At 45.4% G+C, this 20,089-nt stretch overlaps 1 protein-coding gene across 4 annotated transcripts in view; it reads right to left on the bottom strand.

Moving 5' to 3' along the window:
• Nucleotides 1-313: 313 nt before the first annotated feature.
• ripor1 (RHO family interacting cell polarization regulator 1) overlaps nt 314-20,089 on the bottom strand; it is a 50,262-nt gene continuing 30,486 nt past the window's right edge. For 3 of the 4 annotated variants that reach the window (XM_041222173.1, XM_041222171.1, XM_041222174.1), the window contains exons 10-22: nt 19,839-19,964; nt 18,115-18,263; nt 17,491-17,620; nt 15,272-16,186; nt 11,698-11,873; nt 10,930-11,074; nt 10,231-10,366; nt 5,738-5,899; nt 5,007-5,165; nt 3,617-3,813; nt 3,124-3,207; nt 2,793-2,883; nt 314-2,150 (exon numbers count right to left, since the gene is read on the bottom strand). In XM_041222173.1, coding sequence (XP_041078107.1) covers nt 2,053-2,150; nt 2,793-2,883; nt 3,124-3,207; nt 3,617-3,813; nt 5,007-5,165; nt 5,738-5,899; nt 10,231-10,366; nt 10,930-11,074; nt 11,698-11,873; nt 15,272-16,186; nt 17,491-17,620; nt 18,115-18,263; nt 19,839-19,964 — 2,568 coding nt within the window. In that variant the 3' untranslated portion in view covers nt 314-2,052. The remainder of the gene's footprint in view (nt 2,151-2,792; nt 2,884-3,123; nt 3,208-3,616; nt 3,814-5,006; nt 5,166-5,737; nt 5,900-10,230; nt 10,367-10,929; nt 11,075-11,697; nt 11,874-15,271; nt 16,187-17,490; nt 17,621-18,114; nt 18,264-19,838; nt 19,965-20,089) is intronic. The other variant, XM_041222172.1, reaches the window with a different exon arrangement.

Below are 20,089 nucleotides of genomic sequence, written 5' to 3'. Positions count from 1 at the left end.
GTCTTTGTTCCAACCCTGTTGAACCAATCAAACCTCCATTCAGACCCTGAAGTTCATTATCTCATGTTACCTATTAAACCTGGAGTGGAGTAGCCCTCCAGGACTATGATTTGGCACCCCTGTAATCTAGTGCGTATGGGTACGAGTAATTTTAATTGATCACTGGATTGATCCCCAGTGAATGGATTTCTTGATGTACTCTCAGATGTGGGAATGGAAGAACACTTTGGAAAGTTGCAGCTCATGATGTCAAACTATTACAGTAGTTTCCTATCACAGCAGAATAAAATCACAAACCCAGGATTTAAATGGTCAAATTTTCTGTTTTTATTATTTAGTTTATATTCCGGTTTGGGCAAGATCTTTTACATACAATATATATCTTATAGAAAAAGAAAACAAGAACAAAAAATAAAAAAAAAATCACAAGTGAAATTATTACATGTTTCTTTAATCCCGCACAATCTGTAAATAACTGGAAAATAAAAAATTTCTCGGGAAATTTCAATGCAGTTTTTTTTTCTTCTTCTGAAGCCTCTACAGCTTAAGTCCTTCTTATTTTAAATAAAATGTATAATCATTTTTTCTTCTTTTATTTTATCTTTACAATAAAAGATTCTACATTGTAATATGAGGCACTTGGATAGAAGTGGCTTCCATTACTTAACTAAAGTCCAACAGTGGAACAGACACGTGGAATACACAGAGCATTCCAACGGCATCTGCAACACTGGTTCAAAAATATAATGCTGTCAGGTCCCATTCCCAACCTGGTTAATATCCTGTAACGAAGGGCACTCCCTCCAAACGGGAAGCGATTCATTCTCAAACGGGAAACGATTCATTCTCAAACTGGGAAGCGATGCATTCTCAAACTGGGAAGCGATGCATTCTTTTATTAGGAATCACGGAGAGGGTTGAACCAGTGAGCTGCACCCTTTTCTGTTCCTCTGTTGGTTGTTCTGCTGTCATCCTTCAGGCAGAGACTGGGCGCATGGTTCCCAGGAGCCAGTCAAAGGGATCGACCCCCCCCCGGATCACTGCCTTTTCACCAGCACTTGCCGTCATTGTTTTCTACACCAACAGCTTTGTCTAAAAGGCGTGAAATGTTTGTAGACTTGGGTTTTACCGCAGGATTTGATGAATGTTTGAAGTTATGGATGGCTTGAACATCGCAAGCAGGCAGCTCAGTCTCTCCATCACCCCCTCCCCACACACACCTCCGGCCACAGATTCAGCCACATTGATAAAACTACTATGGTATGCAGCTCCATTATTAATGTGCATTATCACACTGCTAACGGGCTCTTGGTACAGTTTTGTTTTACAGATGTTCTAGTAACAGCATGAAAAGTTCTGTACTCCAGATTATTTTGATTCCCTATGTGCACCCCCACCCACCCACACTTTGTAGTCTCATAACATTTTCAAATTAGGATAGCAGAATAAGGGGATCACTATACATTTTTATTGAATTGCACAAATTAGATACTGCTGGTACTGCCTACCCCCCTTTATAAATAAAAGACAAGTTCAATGTTTTAAGTATTTCAGCCCAGTCTTTAAGTGTTTCAAAGTGTCGTCATTGTGGCTGTTTGCCCACACGCACGCACACGCACACACACACACACACACGCACACACTCACACACCAGCTGCGATGCTCCATCCTCCTGGTCATAAGTAGATGTGCATTCAAAGTGCATTTCCACCAGAAAAGTCATGTAACATTTAGCCCCCCCAAACCCTCCCTGCAGCCCTCATTGGCTAATTATCCTTGTGTGTCATAAAGCACAGGCCTGTGATGTTCCAATCAGTCAAGCGCAAAAAAAAAAAAAAAAAAAAAAAAAACTGTCCCCTTGCTTTGGAAGATGAAGCTGAACTGCAATATAAGGCAGTAATACTGGCTTGCTTTCTCTCTCTCTCTGTGTCCGACTCGTGCTGCTGCTGCCCCTGCTCCGACACTCCCTCAGTCAGGCAGAGAGTCCCGTCCAATCTGCTCCGCTTTGTTCTTTCAAATGGAAGGAGGGGTTCCTCTGTGCAGCTCGCTCCGCTAGAACGCTGTGCTGGCCATGCTGCCAGGGGCAAAGAGCCTGGGCAAGCCGTCCTGAGAGTCTTCTGTATGGCGATGAGCGAGCTTCCCCTCCTCACCTGGAGCAGACACACGCAGAGAGGAGAAAACACACACACACACACACACACACACACACAGAGAACACACAAAACACACACACACACACAGCACAGGGAGGCAGGGTTACTACACCTGCAACACAGGCTATTATTAAAAGTCTTATATACATATGCTACATTCTTTCATGTATATAGAAAACTGCTAATCCAACTGTGGTGACCCAACTGTATTGGATTCTGGGAATAATTCTTCCTTGTCATGCCTTGGCCTATACTATTCCGTACATACCGTTCACATAAAACACGCCCCTCAACTTTTTCATTGCACGAATAGCTCTAATTCTGAATTACTTGCTAGCATAAAGACTTGAATCAATGATTATTATTATTTTAGTTATTACTGTTTACTGCAAATAAGTCTTGCACCTCTTTCATACTTATGCAACCTACTTTTTTTCAGTGAGCTGACTTGGAGCTCAGCACTTTCAAGTTCATAAATATGAAACTGCTAAATATATATCCAGCTCTTACTGTTTTAGCTATATGTTGCTGTTCCTGTCTTTTCTGATACAATGAACAAAGACGTTGTCTTTTACAATGACATCAGCGTATCACACTTGCACAGCAATGCTAGACAACGACAGTCCGGGTTTTACCCACCGAAGGACAGCAGGGCCTGTTTTGCTGCCTCTCTCACATCATCCTTGTCCGTCTGGCACAGGTACACAAGTTGGTCAATGCTCTCTTTGGCCTGAAAAAAATATATGACTAACTATTAAGGTTTAATTCCATTTAATTCTCGTAATTCAATGGAACCCCTGTGCTGTGTTACCACAATGGGTAGCAGGAACAGGGCTGCGTTCTAAGAATTTTGAAACCTCATTCTAAATAACCTATAAAATTCCAGGCAGTAACAATACATTCTTGATGGGGTGAGATGGGGGTACAAAAAATACAAAACACAGGGGTCTGAAGCAGTAGCTGTGCCAACCTTAAGACATGAGAGAGCCTTGCAGCCTGCTACTCGGGTCTCCACACACTCATCTTCAAGTAGTTCCAAGCAGGACACCAGAGCCTGGAGAGAGAGAGAGAAGAAGAGAGTCCGCTTGATTCCTGGATCACACAAAGGCAGAACTAAACATTACTGAGCAGGCCACTTCTCAGAGCTGTTGTGGAAGTGGCTACCGGGCTCAACTTCACGGTTCCTATTCTACAGTAATAATGCAGAATTGACTGTTAACTACAATAGCCAGGGAGGATACTAGCACATGGATTCTTGCTCCATGCTTATCACTTAGGCCAGACTGACAGTTAAACCCAACCAAAACTTACAGGCCACCAGCTCCTGGCTCAAAAGCATGACCACAATATCTGCAGCTCAATCTTTCCCCCCACCAGGGGGCGGCAGAGACTGCAAGTTTCAGAAACCTTGCATCAGCACTGTGGAAGGTGGAGACTGTCCAGAACCTGGCTGTTTTTCTTACCCTCTCCCTGGATCTGGGGCTGTCTGCCAGGCTCCGCAGCAGTGCCGAGGCAGCATTGCTCACTTTGATCCTCTTGTCAAGCAGCAGGAGGCTGAGCACTCGCAGACCCTCCTTCTGCAGCTGGGTCTGCGGGACTCGCTTCAGTGTCTTGAGCACAGTGTCCTGGTCCCCAGACTGCAGGCTCTGAATAAGGGACACTGCCAGGGGAAACAAGGCCGTCATGAGGTCCGCAAAGAGGCACAGAGCACCGCACTGCTGTTAAAAAGCTGTCTGTATCATAATACACTCACTGCTGTTGTATTACATTTTTAATGGTGTATCGGCTTTGCAACTTGTACAGTACACTCCTGAAACCCCAGTGTCTTTCCTTACTGTTTAGTACAGGACACATCGATTGGTTGATGATTATTGTTATGGTTCTTTAGTAACAGGACAGAAATCGATTTTGATGAGGATTTCTTGTGGCTTCGTATTCTGTATTAGCCCACATAAACAGCTGAACTTTTGAAGCTATCAGCCTTTTTTAGTTACAGGTCCGCAATAAAGAATAATACATCCTAGATGCTTACTTGCAAAATGTGTCTCAGTCTGTGAGATTCAGAACACTTGCACTCGTCGCTTGTACTATATGGGATGTGCTTTATGTGGCAGAGCCATTTGAAAGAGATTTGTATTCAGCTGTTCATCTGTGTTCAGCCGTTTCCCAACACGATCCTCTCACAGATCTGGGTCACATATGTTTAAATCTTTCCCATGGGATACATTCATCAGCAGTACCGAGTGATTGGACACCTCAGCAAAATGAGAAGCAGGGTCTGTATCCGAGCCCTAACCGATAAAAACACACCCTTTACAAATGTATGATCACCTTAAAGCGAGACCATATTCATGTTCCTACATCTGTATTTGCTACCTGTTAATTATCCTCTGTATGACGCCGATTGCTTTCCTGGTCATGTCATTATCATTACCATACTTCTTAAGTAATTAAAGTTTCTCTAGCATCTCTTAATTCAGCAATACTGAGAGATAGATAGATAGATAGATAGATAGATAGATAGATAGATAGATAGATAGATAGATAGATAGATACTTGTTTTCAGTTCTTAAACAGTTGCAGATTTCAAGTCAGCTGCAACATTTTAAATCTGCATTTTTTTCAGAGCTGAGAGCAGTTAAAAAAGGTCTAATTAAGCAAATGATTAGTGGAATGAAGGGTTTAGATAAGTGATTGAGCACTCAGTTGGAATGGAAACCAGCAGACACAAGGGTCCCCAGGACCAGGGTTAGGAAGCCCTGCACTAGATGTACTGGTACATAGTGTTCGCACAGTACTGCAGGTTATTGAAGTCCCTCACAGTGAAGTGTTTGCAGTGTGTGTGTCCCTTACCTTGCTCAGCCAGCTCAGTGATGTAGGTGTCCAGCGCGGACACGCCCTCGTCCTCCAGGTGGCTCCAGTACTGGAAGAGGGTTATGAGCTCCTGCCTCCCGCTGCAGCCTCGTTCAGGCAGCTTCTTCTCCAGCACTCGCTCGGCTAGCTTCACAAACACTGGGGCGGAGAGCAGGCATGGGCATCATTACAGGGGAGGGTCTACAACACGCTCGACAGTCCCAACACGCACATCCACCCCTTGCGGGAATCTTGCATTTTTACGATGCTTTCCCCATGGTTTTATTTACCACAGTTTACCACACTTTACCATTCCATTCCAGGCTTTACAATGTTTTCACCATGATTTATACACTTTATATATGGTAAACTCTCACCACTCCCCTACATTCATGTTTTCTTGCTGTTACTGTAATCTCAAATAAGGGTACTATTGTGATAATACTAGAATTAAAAACTACAAATTTACCTGCATCTCCCTGCAAGTTTTTTTCTTGCTGTTTTTACAAGTTTAAAGTTTGGGTGCAAACTGATTCTTGCATAAAGCAGGCTGTAACATTACAGGTAGTAATACTCGAAGGTCTCTCTTCACTTGACCCAGCTGGCCTCTGGGGATGGAACAGAGACCTCATACAAGTGAATAGATGTCCTATTGGATTCCTAAGGGCTTCTGTTTATGCCTCTGTCCCATCAGACGTTATGAAGCTGTGCTGAGCAGGACAGGCCCCTACCTGTGTCTGCTCTGCTGTAGTGCTGGTCCTGGAGTCTGGCGCTGAAGACTGAGTGCAGGCTCTGCAGGAACCTCTCAGCGGTCGTGGTGTACATGTTCGGAGCCTCTGTGCACTGGCTCCAGAACGCCAGGGCTTTGTGCTTGGATTCCAAGAACGGCAATACTGGGGATCAAGACCAATGCATTAACTCCTACATGCTGAATAGACATGCAGTGCTCATGTAAAAGCTAAGGGATAATGGCATCGTGCACCCACGCCTCCCTCGTGCACCACTCCTGGGCTCTGTGGCTGTGCTGAATTTGTTCTGGCACACTGTTTTGGTTCAAGTTCATTAGATTCCAGTCATTACCCTCGCCCTGCAGCTTTAGCTAATGCAACACTTCTCACATGTTCACTCTTTCCCCATGAGGAGATTAAGCTGCACCATATTACTGGAAAGGGAAGGTTTAAAAAACTAATGGATTTAATAAATGTTTTCCTGAAACGCTGGAAGAATATAGCGGTCAATCAGCAAGTACAATACTCCCTGTTATACCACGTAACCGCCAGACAGCAGTGTGGTCAAGGATCCCATTTCATCCTTAATGTTCTGTGGCTCTGCAGTGTTATGAAGGTGGAGCAGTGTGTGTTGTGTTATCTCTGCAGTGTTATGAAGGTGGAGCAGTGTGTGTTGTGTTCACTCTGCAGTGTTATGAAGGTGGAGCAGTGTGTGTTGTGTTATCTCTGCAGTGTTATGAAGGTGGAGCAGTGTGTGTTGTGTTATCTCTGCAGTGTTATGAAGGTGGAGCAGTGTGTGTTGTGTTATCTCTGCAGTGTTATGAAGGTGGAGCAGTGTGTGTTGTGTTATCTCTGCAGTGTTATGAAGGTGGAGCAGTGTTATGAAGGTGGAGCAGTGTGTTGTGTTATCTCTGCAGTGTTATGAAGGTGGAGCAGTGTGTGTTGTGTTATCTCTGCAGTGTTATGAAGGTGGAGCAGTTGTGTTGTGTTATCTCTGCAGTGTTATGAAGGTGGAGCAGTGTGTGTTGTGTTGTCTCTGCAGTGTTATGAAGGTGGAGCAGTGTGTGTTGTGTTATCTCTGCAGTGTTATGAAGGTGGAGCAGTGTGTGTTGTGTTATCTCTGCAGTGTTATGAAGGTGGAGCAGTGTGTGTTGTGTTATCTCTGCAGTGTTATGAAGGTGGAGCAGTGTGTGTTGTGTTATCTCTGCAGTGTTATGAAGGTGGAGCAGTGTGTGTTGTGTTATCTCTGCAGTGTTATGAAGGTGGAGCAGTGTGTGTTGTGTTGCAGTGTTATGAAGGTGGAGCTGTGTGTGTTGTGTTATCTCTGCAGTGTTATGAAGGTGGAGCAGTGTGTGTTGTGTTGGCTCTGCAGTGTTATGAAGGTGGAGCAGTGTGTGTTGTGTTATCTCTGCAGTGTTATGAAGGTGGAGCAGTGTGTGTTGTGTTGTCTCTGCAGTGTTATGAAGGTGGAGCAGTGTGTGTTGTGTTATCTCTGCAGTGTTATGAAGGTGGAGCAGTGTGTGTTGTGTTATCTCTGCAGTGTTATGAAGGTGGAGCAGTGTGTGTTGTGTTATCTCTGCAGTGTTATGAAGGTGGAGCAGTGTGTGTTGTGTTATCTCTGCAGTGTTATGAAGGTGGAGCAGTGTGTGTTGTGTTATCTCTGCAGTGTTATGAAGGTGGAGCAGTGTGTGTTGTGTTGTCTCTGCAGTGTTATGAAGGTGGAGCAGTGTGTGTTGTGTTATCTCTGCAGTGTTATGAAGGTGGAGCAGTGTGTGTTGTGTTAGTGAAGGTGGAGCAGTGTGTGTTGTGTTATCTCTGCAGTGTTATGAAGGTGGAGCAGTGTGTGTTGTGTTATCTCTGCAGTGTTATGAAGGTGGAGCAGTGTGTGTTGTGTTATCTCTGCAGTGTTATGAAGGTGGAGCAGTGTGTGTTGTGTTATCTCTGCAGTGTTATGAAGGTGGAGCAGTGTGTGTTGTGTTGTGAGCAGTGTGTGTTGTGTTGAAGGTGGAGCAGTGTGTGTTGTGTTGACTCTGCAGTGTTATGAAGGTGGAGCAGTGTGTGTTGTGTTATCTCTGCAGTGTTATGAAGGTGGAGCAGTGTGTGTTGTGTTATCTCTGCAGTGTTATGAAGGTGGAGCAGTGTGTGTTGTGTTATCTCTGCAGTGTTATGAAGGTGGAGCAGTGTGTGTTGTGTTATCTCTGCAGTGTTATGAAGGTGGAGCAGTGTGTGTTGTGTTGTCTCTGCAGTGTTATGAAGGTGGAGCAGTGTGTGTTGTGTTATCTCTGCAGTGTTATGAAGGTGGAGCAGTGTGTGTTGTGTTGACTCTGCAGTGTTATGAAGGTGGAGCAGTGTGTGTTGTGTTGGAGCAGTGTGTGTTGTGTTATCTCTGCAGTGTTATGAAGGTGGAGCAGTGTGTGTTGTGTTATCTCTGCAGTGTTATGAAGGTGGAGCAGTGTGTGTTGTGTTATCTCTGCAGTGTTATGAAGGTGGAGCAGTGTGTGTTGTGTTATCTCTGCAGTGTTATGAAGGTGGAGCAGTGTGTGTTGTGTTATCTCTGCAGTGTTATGAAGGTGGAGCAGTGTGTGTTGTGTTATCTCTGCAGTGTTATGAAGGTGGAGCAGTGTGTGTTGTGTTATCTCTGCAGTGTTATGAAGGTGGAGCAGTGTGTGTTGTGTTATCTCTGCAGTGTTATGAAGGTGGAGCAGTGTGTGTTGTGTTATCTCTGCAGTGTTATATGGAGCAGTGTTGTGATCTCTGCAGTGTTATGAAGGTGGAGCAGTGTGTGTTGTGTTATCTCTGCAGTGTTATGAAGGTGGAGCAGTGTGTGTTGTGTTATCTCTGCAGTGTTATGAAGGTGGAGCAGTGTGTGTTGTGTTATCTCTGCAGTGTTATGAAGGTGGAGCAGTGTGTGTTGTGTTATCTCTGCAGTGTTATGAAGGTGGAGCAGTGTGTGTTGTGTTATCTCTGCAGTGTTATGAAGGTGGAGCAGTGTGTGTTGTGTTATCTCTGCAGTGTTATGAAGGTGGAGCAGTGTGTGTTGTGTTATCTCTGCAGTGTTATGAAGGTGGAGCAGTGTGTGTTGTGTTATCTCTGCAGTGTTATGAAGGTGGAGCAGTGTGTGTTGTGTTATCTCTGCAGTGTTATGAAGGTGGAGCAGTGTGTGTTGTGTTATCTCTGCAGTGTTATGAAGGTGGAGCAGTGTGTGTTGTGTTATCTCTGCAGTGTTATGAAGGTGGAGCAGTGCAGTGTGAAGGTGGAGCAGTTGTGTTGTGTTATCTCTGCAGTGTTATGAAGGTGGAGCAGTGTGTGTTGTGATCTCTGCAGTGTTATGAAGGTGGAGCAGTGTGTGTTGTGTTATCTCTGCAGTGTTATGAAGGTGGAGCAGTGCGTGTTGTGTTATCTCTGCAGTGTTATGCAGTGTTATGAAGGTGGAGCAGTGTGTGTTGTGTTGGCTCTGCAGTGTTATGAAGGTGGAGCAGTGTGTGTTGTGTTATCTCTGCAGTGTTATGAAGGTGGAGCAGTGTGTGTTGTGTTGGCTCTGCAGTGTTATGAAGGTGGAGCAGTGTGTGTTGTGTTATCTCTGCAGTGTTATGAAGGTGGAGCAGTGTGTGTTGTGTTATCTCTGCAGTGTTATGAAGGTTGGATCTCTGCAGTGTGTGTTGTGTTGGCTCTGCAGTGTTATGAAGGTGGAGCAGTGTGTGTTGTGTTATCTCTGCAGTGTTATGAAGGTGGAGCAGTGTGTGTTGTGTTCTCTCTGCAGTGTTATGAAGGTGGAGCAGTGTGTGTTGTGTTATCTCTGCAGTGTTATGAAGGTGGAGCAGTGTGTGTTGTGTTATCTCTGCAGTGTTATGAAGGTGGAGCAGTGTGTGTTGTGTTATCTCTGCAGGTGGAGCAGTGTGTGTTGTGTTATCTCTGCAGTGTTATGAAGGTGGAGCAGTGTGTGTTGTGTTGTCTCTGCAGTGTTATGAAGGTGGAGCAGTGTGTGTTGTGTTATCTCTGCAGTGTTATGAAGGTGGAGCAGTGTGTGTTGTGTTGACTCTGCAGTGTTATGAAGGTGGAGCAGTGTGTGTTGTGTTATCTCTGCAGTGTTATGAAGGTGGAGCAGTGTGTGTTGTGTTATCTCTGCAGTGTTATGAAGGTGGAGCAGTGTGTGTTGTGTTATCTCTGCAGTGTTATGAAGGTGGAGCAGTGTGTGCAGTGTTATGAAGTTGTGTTGTTGTGTTATCTCTGCAGTGTTATGAAGGTGGAGCAGTGTGTGTTGTGTTCAGTGTGTGTTGTGTTCTCTGCAGTGTTATGAAGGTGGAGCAGTGTGTGTTGTGTTATCTCTGCAGTGTTATGAAGGTGGAGCAGTGTGTGTTGTGTTATCTCTGCAGTGTTATGAAGGTGGAGCAGTGTGTGTTGTGTTAGCTCTGTAGTGTTTAAGCAGTGTATAATGGATTGTGTTGCGTTGGCTTTAGGAAGTTAGTCACTTGTACAGTACAGTCTGCAGTGCTCACCCTCCTCAGCAGAGTTCACGACCCCGCTTTTCTCCTCGCTCACTTTGCACACCAGCCCCAGGACTCGGGCCTCCCTCAGCAGCTTGTCCAGAGCATACATCTCCCGGCACCGCAGCGGCCCGAACGTACCCAGTTGCTGAACAAACAGGAACATTATTATTATGATTATTATTACTGTAACTAGTAGAAGTTTATAGAGTGCCGCAGTATACTGTATGAGAGCAATTTAAATGACATCACTATGATAATAACTAGAGGCGGCTTCCACATATTGTTACAGAAGTTTAATTTCCCTTTGCTCCCCTGTGAAGAGGACAGGCTATATTTAAATCATTGTGTGTCTCCACGCTGCGCTGGGGGGAAAGCAGAACTGGAAAACTCTAAATGTGAGTCACACTGCAGCCCTGTCTAGAACTGGTCACACTCCATTTACAGACTTTGTTTAAAAACAAACAGTCTACATACATGAATTTCATTTCATAAAGTACATTTACAAAACAATATCCCTTTAGAAAATGAAACTGCTCAGATGAATCCTGTATTTACGGTCAGCTGAACATCCCATGTTTTTCAGTAAGCAGCCACTTGTCTTCAGCAGTCACCAATACACCTGTTTTGGTAACTGCTAGTTAATTTGTATGTTATAATAGCATAATAGCGCTGCCCCTGCATCCCCACAGCCCCGCAGGCTCAGCTCACCAGCAGCAGGTGGCTGCAGTTGTCCAGGTGCACCACCAGGGCCCGGTCCAGGTGCTCGCTGCCTGTGCTCATAGGATCAGGAGACACTTCAGAGTCCCCGAGGAGCCCGATCTCCTCCCCCGGCACACTGCTGCCCTGCTGCAAGCTGGAGAAGACAAAGCAAAGCGTTACACCGAGGCTCTAGGAAAGCAGCACCTCCAGCCAGCCACATTGAGCCAGCCGCTCTGAAAGGAGAGCCGCCAACAAACACTGGCATAGTTTTACTTGTTGTAGAAGTATAGAGTATAGAAATGTACAATTTTTACAACAAAGGCATCCAACACTAGCTGGTGCTGGAGGTCTATCTTTGATCATTAAGTTAACCAGTTAGCTTGCTGATTGAAGGACCACCACTATGAGCCACATGGCACCCTACTGACGGAACCTATAGGTGTTACTGCATTAGCATGCGACACAAACAGCAGATGGCATCATTCAGGGACACTGGTGGCATCTACATTTTGCTGTAACGTGAAATATTGAAAACAGTGAATGATCAAATGGTGAAATATACTGAGGGGGCACTGTATACTCCTGTGAGCCCAGGGTCATATGTAATCCATTTTAATATGTTTCAAATACAAATTGAATACATAGATTTAATGGACGGACAGATATACAGATCTAGAAGTATAATCTGTAAGTATTTAAATAACCAGTGAGCATTGAATTACCTCTCTAGAATGCTTGGATTGAGCGCTATGCAATAAGCCCTGAATCCCCCCTTACCTGTCTGGCCTGCTCGTACCCTCCTCCTCCTCCTGCTCCCCCTCTCTCTCCTCGTCGGAGCTCCCCGACCCGCTGTCCTCCAGGTCGTGGGTGTTGAGGAAGTCGAAGCTCTCGAGTGCGTGCTCCACCGTCAGGCTGATACTGGAGGACCGGCTCCGACACAGGCCCTGCCTCTGCTGGGAAACACCAGACAAGCACAGTCAGCCTCGGGGAGGCTCCAGCGCAGTCACCACGCACATCTAGCAGAGGAGTGCAGAGTCTTGTGCTAACTGGGGAATGTGATTCAGCTAGTCTCCAAGGGCTCTTTTAAACAGAAAACGTCAAAGACTGTTCTAAGGATCTAAGTGAGATTGAACTTCACCCAATTTACAACTGTGTCCTCCTGTCTTGTTAAGATGAGGGAAGACGATGCTGGGAGAACTTGGTTTCAGGCCCCTGCATAGCACACTAGGGGAAACTTGGGGTTTTAACAGAAAAGGGGCCTCAAACTAGGTCTCCCGTCTAATGGAACCAGGTTTCAAGCCACTGTTCCTGAAAAAGTGGCTTTCCCTCAGTTTTAGTTCTCACTTAAGTGTTCTTTCTTAATACAAGAAATCATTCAAGTTAGCACACTTCAATGAGCACTTCTCCTGTCTGGCGTGTGGGGAGCCCTGTGGGAGGACAGGAGTCCGGCTGTCTCAAGGACACAACTGCTCTGACACACTTCAAAAGGGCAAAAAAAAAAAAAAGAAGCAGATTCCATTCAAGGGTGGAGAGTGTCTTCTCAAATGGAAGAGGCACAACCAACAGCATTTTAAAAGCCATCTTGTTGATTTTTTTTTGCTTTGTAAAGAATATTTTTATTCAAAAGAAACAATTAATACATTTTTCATTATCACAAAACCCATGATTGCGCTTATTTTTTAAAACTACTGTATACCGTTCTTTAGCCTCAGCAGCATTTTGGATTTGAGGTCAAGCTATGTTAAAAGAATCTTGAAGTTTTAATTAAACTAATGAAGCATGCACGCTGCTGACAAGAGAACCGCCATCAAAATGGAAATCCCATTTCATTTCCAAAGCATCTTAATCTCACTGAGCCATCGCCCGACTCACAGTGCTCAGACGGCAGTTCCCAGCAGCCCCACTACGCCCTGTTGCAAAAACACACGGGGAGGGAGGGTGTCAGCGAGATCCTTCCAGTACAGAACAGATCTTTAAGCCGGCCGCCCTGCCCGCTGATTCACCGCAGCACCATCCCGAGTCACGTACTGCAGGGCAGGGTTTCCCAATCCTGGTGTCTGCTGGTTTTCAGTCCAACTTCTCAACTACTTAATTTAACTCTTAATTGAACTATTCAGAAAAAAAAACTATTAAATTAGACCTTTTTAATTGTTTACCGCTTTTAAACAGTTGGAGATTTCAAGTTAACAATACAATTTTATAAGTAACTTGAAAATCAGCAACTTTTTCGGAGCAGAGAACAATTTAAAAGGTCTAATTAAGCTCATTATTAGTTCAATGAAGGGTTTGATTAAGTAACTGAGAACTCGGCTGGATCTGAACCATCGAGGACAAGGGAGGAGATTGTAGAATCTCCATTGCACATATACAGTTACAGCTTCCAATCTCAATAATGAAATTATATATATATACACACATATAAATGCCACTTATTAACAACCTCTCGTTTCCCAGCAAAAACTTGTCATTAACCTAAAGTTGCCATTAAGCGAAAAGCCCTTTTGAAGCATATTTACATGGAACACTGTATACTGTAGTTGAACAAATATGGTATTGAAATACATGTGTTTTAAATGATACAGTGTTAAACAATTAACAAGAAAAACACAAAATACCCAAACATAGAACTGTTTACTTCATGTGTGTGTAAAACAAACAATAAAGGAGCAGGTTTAAACAGTACTCCATTGTTGTGCTTACAATCAATTTACAGAACACACTTTTAAAATAAGAAAGAGTCCAACGCTGTCTGCTTTTTACAATATACCACCTCCCGCTGGAAATCCATCTCAATTTTGCGTGCAGCCTTCGCAGCCAGTTTCAAAGCCACGATTCTGCCTCAGTCCGCCAGAAATACGCAGCTGCGAAGTCAGTGTGTTATAAAAGCTGCATGAAGCATGTGCATAAATCATGCAAGTGCGCTCTGCAGCGCTGGCAACTAGTAATAAAGCTGTCAATAAGCGGCGTGCAGTTGCTAATATCAGAATTCCATTAACATTAAAGTCTATGGGACGGAATTGATTCCTGGGAAAATGTTGTCAATAACCGAAAGTTGCCTTTATCAGGGTTGCTAATAACCAGCATCTACTGTATAATGCTATTGCATAACAGCTTCAGCCATTTCCCATTTTCTTATGAGCTGGTTATATGCTGTGTCAAATAAACGGATAGTAAAACTCAAATAGAATAAGCTCCCATGTGGCCTATATACACTCTCCTCAAAGACACTCTCTTGAGACAGTTTAGCAAAATAAAGGAACAAAAAAAGACTTGAGAGTACAAGGCGTTGATAACAGTTCTAATAAAATGCATAAGGTAAGAAACGCTGATCTCCCAGATCTGAGACGGGCCACAGCACTCGTCTGATCTGAGCTGACACTCCTGACACTGAGGTTGCAGTCATGTGTTCATCCACATAATACACCTGTTGTTGCCTCCAGACTGGAGAGGTATGGAACACAGGAGACACCCCTCAGCCCCGGGGTCACTGACTCCTCGCTTTACTGGTCTGCTTCTCAGGTCCCACGCGTCCTCGTCTAGGAATGTGTACGTGAGGGGCTGCGTTAGAGAGCAGGGTCACCCAGGGCAGAGACAGGAAGCACCTCCCTCTCTTGACTGAGCTCCAGCCTCTCTGCTGGAAGCAGGCTCGCCCTGGTTTACCCTAAAAGGATGCCGGTCTGAAGTGGAAGTGACCCTTCTCTTACCCCTCTATGGTCGGCACACAGAGAAGCTGTGTGGATCACAAAACCATCTCCGTCAGCAATCTTGAATGAAGGAGCAGTTTAGCACCAGCTGGCTTTGTTTATTAGATGCCCTGGGCTAAGACGGCAGAAGGTTGGGATGAAGGTTAAATAGTTCAAACCATTAAAGAAGGAACAAAAAAATGTCCTTTACCAATGTCGTACACAAGGTATGAGGCTGTTTCTCATTAAATGTGACTTTAAATCTGGACTGGAACCCCCCCTAATCCCAGGTGGAACAATCCTTCACCCCACATGTTTGATGTCAGCAGGGCTGATTGGAGCATGAATGATGGGTGCACTGGATATTTCACCTTGCATTCCAAACCCGGTGTGAATTTCTAAAGCTATCTTTAGGGCCCTGCTCTATTACTGACCTCTATGTTTCTCATTTTGACTGCCTTTTTCACTTTCTCATATTATTCCAAAACAGAAATGTATTGCACCCCTATGTACTCATTACTGAACAGAGCTCATTTTCCATTAAAAAAAAAACAATTTTTTTATAATAAATACCTTTGGCATTTCCTGTCTGTGATGCCACTGAAGCCACTAATAAATGAACTCCAATGTATAAAACACATCAAAGGCTAGCCCCGGGTTAGCCTTACCATGAGGATGTCCTCCAGGTGTCTCGTCTCCTGCTCCAGCAGCTGGAGCTCAGGGAACTGGCCTCTGTAGTCATCCAGCGTGGAAATCAGTGTGTTCAGGGCCTCCTCAACGCCACTGTCCACAGGCTTGGCTTTCTCACTAAGTGCTGCCCAAGTGTCCTCAGCATGGCCTTGCCTTGGAGCCTCCTGTGCTGGACTCTCAACCTCTGAGGCCCCCTGCTGGCTCTGCCGCTGTTCAGTCCTGGGGGCTGCAGCCAAATCCTCTGTCATAACGCCCGCCTCTGTGAGGGCTGGGGAAGAAAGTTGGTCCGTGGACTGGGCTGTGGTTTCCAGCAGTTGGGCTACCACCACAAGCGAGTTCCTAGTCACATCCCCACTGCCCTTGGGCTTGCTGCTCTCTGCGCTTTGAGAGTCCACGGCCCCTTGCTGGGTTTCCTGTTCTTTTAGGTCTGGGGTTTTCACCGACCTTTCAGGCGTGGAAGGAACCTCCATGACGATATCATCCACCGATACGGCATCGAAAGAGACAGTAGCCTCTGCAGCAGCATCCGTGGGAAAAGTCTCTGTGGCTATGCTCTCTACAATGGCGGAGTCCGCGCTGGCTTCGCTGATGTGGCTGAGAGACCGCGAGTAGCGCACGTGCCCATTGGACACCACCTCCTCGCTCTTCTCCCTGTCCTCCTCGCACGGCTCCTCCTCCTGGCTGGCTGGATTGCCTGCGCTCACAGGCTCCTCCTTGGGGGCGAAGGAGATCTCGATGACAGGGGCTGCAGCCTGGATCTCGGGCTGGACCACGGTCTTCTGGGCGTGCCGTTGGTTGGCGGACAGCTGCGGGCTGGACGAATCGTCCGATGACTCCGAGGAGTTGGACCAGGCAGCGGGGTTCTCCATCTCCTCCTGCCTGCGTAGCATGTTCTGAAGAGAGCGAGAGAGAGAGAGAGAAGGCAGGATTCATATGATTGGCTGACAGATCAGTCAAGGAATGATCCCATTAAAATACCAGGATCCTTCACTACTAATGTATAAAATCAACCTTCTTGCTGGCCCTCTTACATTTTCTTATTTTCAACAAGGATGGCATTATAGTAAAAGCCTCATTAGAATGAGTATCTTGACCCCCTGTAGACCAGGGCATTCTGCCACTTAAACTGGCCATCTAAAGTCCCCCCAGTTAGTTTTGAAGTGCGACATTCTGCCACTTGTATACAATACAAGTTCTAAATAAAAGTATCCACCTGCATGCATCTGCATCATTACACAGTAATATAGTGGACGTCAACAACAGAAACCTCTATGATACAGAAGACGGCAGTGTATCTTTGAATTCTACAGTTTAGGGACAGGTTGAATAAAGGAACCCAAGGGAAAGCATTGTAGGGTAAACATCTTGAAGATCCTACAAAGGGTTCTGCAAAGGAGCCCTAACTCAACAACATGAGGGTGAGGGACTAGCAGACCAGCAGGAAGTGGATACTAAGACACACCAGGACCACAGCTAATGCAACACCAGGCTACCAGGACTCAAAGCTGGCCTAATGTCAGACTACAGAAACTTACATAGAGCTTCGTATCACAAGAATCAAGACGGGCAGATGAGACACCGCCACACAAGCAACTCCGAGACAGCTTTTCAACCAATGTCTCTCGGAAAACATCCAATGAGAACCATCTGTGCTGCTCTGTAGTGGCATTGGGAGGGTTCTTGAGGATTGAAGTAAACAGGATCATCAAACAGCGACTGACATGTTAATTACTTGCTGCTTTGCAGCCTAAACTAACCCACACAAAACAAATACTGTCACAGTTAAAGGTGTAGTGCCCCATTCGTTTTAAAATATCTAGTTCCCTAATGTTAAGATACCAGTTTGTGCAGCGGTTTTGAGGAAAATGTTATTTGTATTAAAAAAAGTTTAAAAAGGGCCCATTCTTCCAGATCGTGACAAGGGTGCACAATGTAGTTTACATTATGCCCTATTGGTGACAGTAGTACCAAGGAACATGCCCATTCTTGTCTCACAGACGATGAAACCTACATTTGGGGCATTATTTCTCATAACTTAGAGGCAAAGGAAGTTAAAAGCATGGAACTTACACCAAGGTTATATTAAAAAGGCTGGCAGGAATATAGACCCAACAAAAATAAGAACTGGAGCAGAAGCTTCGCATGTCCAGTATATGCAGCCCCCTGCAGCGTACTCTGGCTGATTAAAAACACTTACATAGAAAGCTTGCTCCCGCAGGGAAGGTGTGTCCGGTGGGCTCTGATTGTAGGTAGAGAACCTCTTGTTCACAGTGGAGGATTTATTGACAGTGCTGGCTGTGGAAGACTGGTCGTCCTTATCGAACGGGCTGAAAAAACAGCAGAGAAAGGAAAGGATGACAATAAGAATCGGTCAGCTCCACGACACCTCACCAGCAAGAAGTGTCACACCCACCCAGAATGGCAAAATCTAAAAACACAGCAAAACAACAACAGAGCAAAAACACGCACGCACGCATGCACACACACACACACACACACACAAACACACTGAGGTCTGTTTGAATGATCTGAACTGTGGTTGATCTTAATAACAACACCCTACAACAGCTCTGAACTCCGCTGCTCAACTCCCTCCAGCTGCACTGCGTTTCACAGATCCAGTCACATTGCATTTGTATTGGGGGCAGCTAATCAATCACCCAAGCTGGCGGTTCAGAACTAACACCAGCAGGATTAACAGGGCGAAACGGACGGCTGCATTCTGGTGTCTGGATCACTAAACTGGCCCTCTTTGGTTTGCGTGGTTTTGGAACAGGGCTGAGCAGAGGGGACGAATGTGTTTCCCGGTCCTAGTACTTACTTCCACGTCACCTCCAGGCTGAGTTTGATTGTTCCGAGGTCGTTGATATCCACTGCTACTGTCTGGGGGAGGGCGGCGAACAGATCTTTCGTCTCACAGCACACGTTCCCCACTACCACGTGATTGGCCAGGCTCTTCAACTCTGTTACCTGAGGGTCATACACACGCAATGCAGTTACTGTGTGTGTGTGTGTGTGGGGGGGGGGGTATGCACACACACACTGCATAATAATATACCTTACATTTGCAATAGGCCGTGGTAAACATAAGATAACAGGCAGAAGTCAGTTATCCTTCCACGTATTAATTCACAATCCTACAAAAGAAACAAAGGAAAAGCCAGAACTTCCGTAATTCCGGAATCTGGATAAAGTTCCAGCCCACTGTGGCTTCCGACTCTTTTGGGGAAACATTTTCTAAGCATTTGACATTTATTACACATTAGAAAAGAGGAAGTGGTCAAATAAAAAACGTAAGTAAAGCAATATAGCGCTGTTCCAGTACCACGTTAATGGTTAATACAGTCCCTCCTTTAACATGCTGGAGCAGCTTTGCTGTGCAGCATTACTCCAGGTCAGCACTCTGTGATTAGGAGAGTTTAATAGGATTAAGTGGCTTTACTGGAAAGGCAGCGATGGTTTCTGCAAACCAAGCAAGATTTACCTGCCCCTTGCAGGCAGCAAGTCTAATTCAGAATTAGGTGGAGAGGCTGAGAGAACCCATGCACAGTCACAGCCCAGTCCAAAAGCACGCAGAGTGCCCCTGCACACTAAACTGCTGAACAGACTTCCAAGAACATGTGACACTGTCACGAGGGCGTAAACAGTTTACATAAAAGTTCCCCTCCATGTCAGTTAGAAAAATGTCCGAACAAATCTGAAGCTCCTCATGCACAGCAAACTTTTCCCACTGAATAAACAGGAAGATGTTGTTTATTCAAATGCGTGCCCTTCTATGAAAACCTTGCTCTCTTCCCAGCTTTGACAGGACAGTATATGCAATGGAATAGAACAAACCAATGAGGTTTTAGCATGATTACACTGTGTGTGTGTGTGTGCCTCTCTTACAGTACCATACTTTTGAGCTGGGAGTCTCCCTGCATATCTAGTTCAGATGTACTGCACAGGAGCAGATGGCCAAGGTGTTACGCTCCCCAAGCTGCTAAGTTCCAGGGCTCCCTGGCTGTGAGAGTCAATGGACCTTGTTGTGTAAACCCTGTGGAGACCATGTGACATCAGCTGCTGGTCGGTTACAATCAAATCTGTACCGGTAGGGGCTAGGTGGCTCAGCAGGTGCAGTCACAAGCCTATATATCACACCCATCTCATGTGTCAGCTTTGCAACCCCCCAAAATGGATAGCAACATAATCCACATCTAAAAACACCCTCTACACAAAAGGCCCAGGAGTGAATGGCAGGCAGGGGGTGTTCAGGTCAGATTGGGGTACACTTGTAGAGCTACGAGGAGAACCTCTCATGGTGCCTGTGCCCTGCTCCTTCATCTTTCAGTGGTACTACATTCACATAAACCACAGAAAAATGAAATAAATAATAAAAATTACCTTTTGAAGAAAGCATATGAATACAATTGAGCTGCAACCAAGATATTCCTGCTATTTGCCGTTGCCTTCACACGTGCTTAAAAACAGCCATGTGCAGCGATGGCCTGTAGCCACGGTGGAGGCCCACGAGGCCCGTGGTGTGAGCTGCCAGGCTGCTCTTACCTTGATGGAGAGGAACTCTGTGATGAGGGGCAGGAAGACCATCTCCTCACTGTCCCACACCTGCTTCCCATTGATCTCGATCCGGCCCCGCAGCTTCCAGCGCTGCCGGCCGTACTTCATGAAGATCTGGGGACCAGGAGCAGGATTAACAATTACATTTAGACTGCATTTTTTAGCTGTTCACAATATTAGATTAAGTTATCATTTTATCATAACAACATTGTCAAAGAGAAAATTGAAATAACAGGCAG

The sequence above is a fragment of the Polyodon spathula genome, chromosome 21 (genome assembly GCF_017654505.1).
Source record: "Polyodon spathula isolate WHYD16114869_AA chromosome 21, ASM1765450v1, whole genome shotgun sequence".
In the NCBI taxonomy this organism is placed as follows: Eukaryota; Metazoa; Chordata; class Actinopteri; order Acipenseriformes; family Polyodontidae; genus Polyodon; species Polyodon spathula.
The sequence above is the reverse complement of the archived record's forward strand: the minus strand, read 5'-3'. Positions and strand labels throughout refer to the sequence as shown.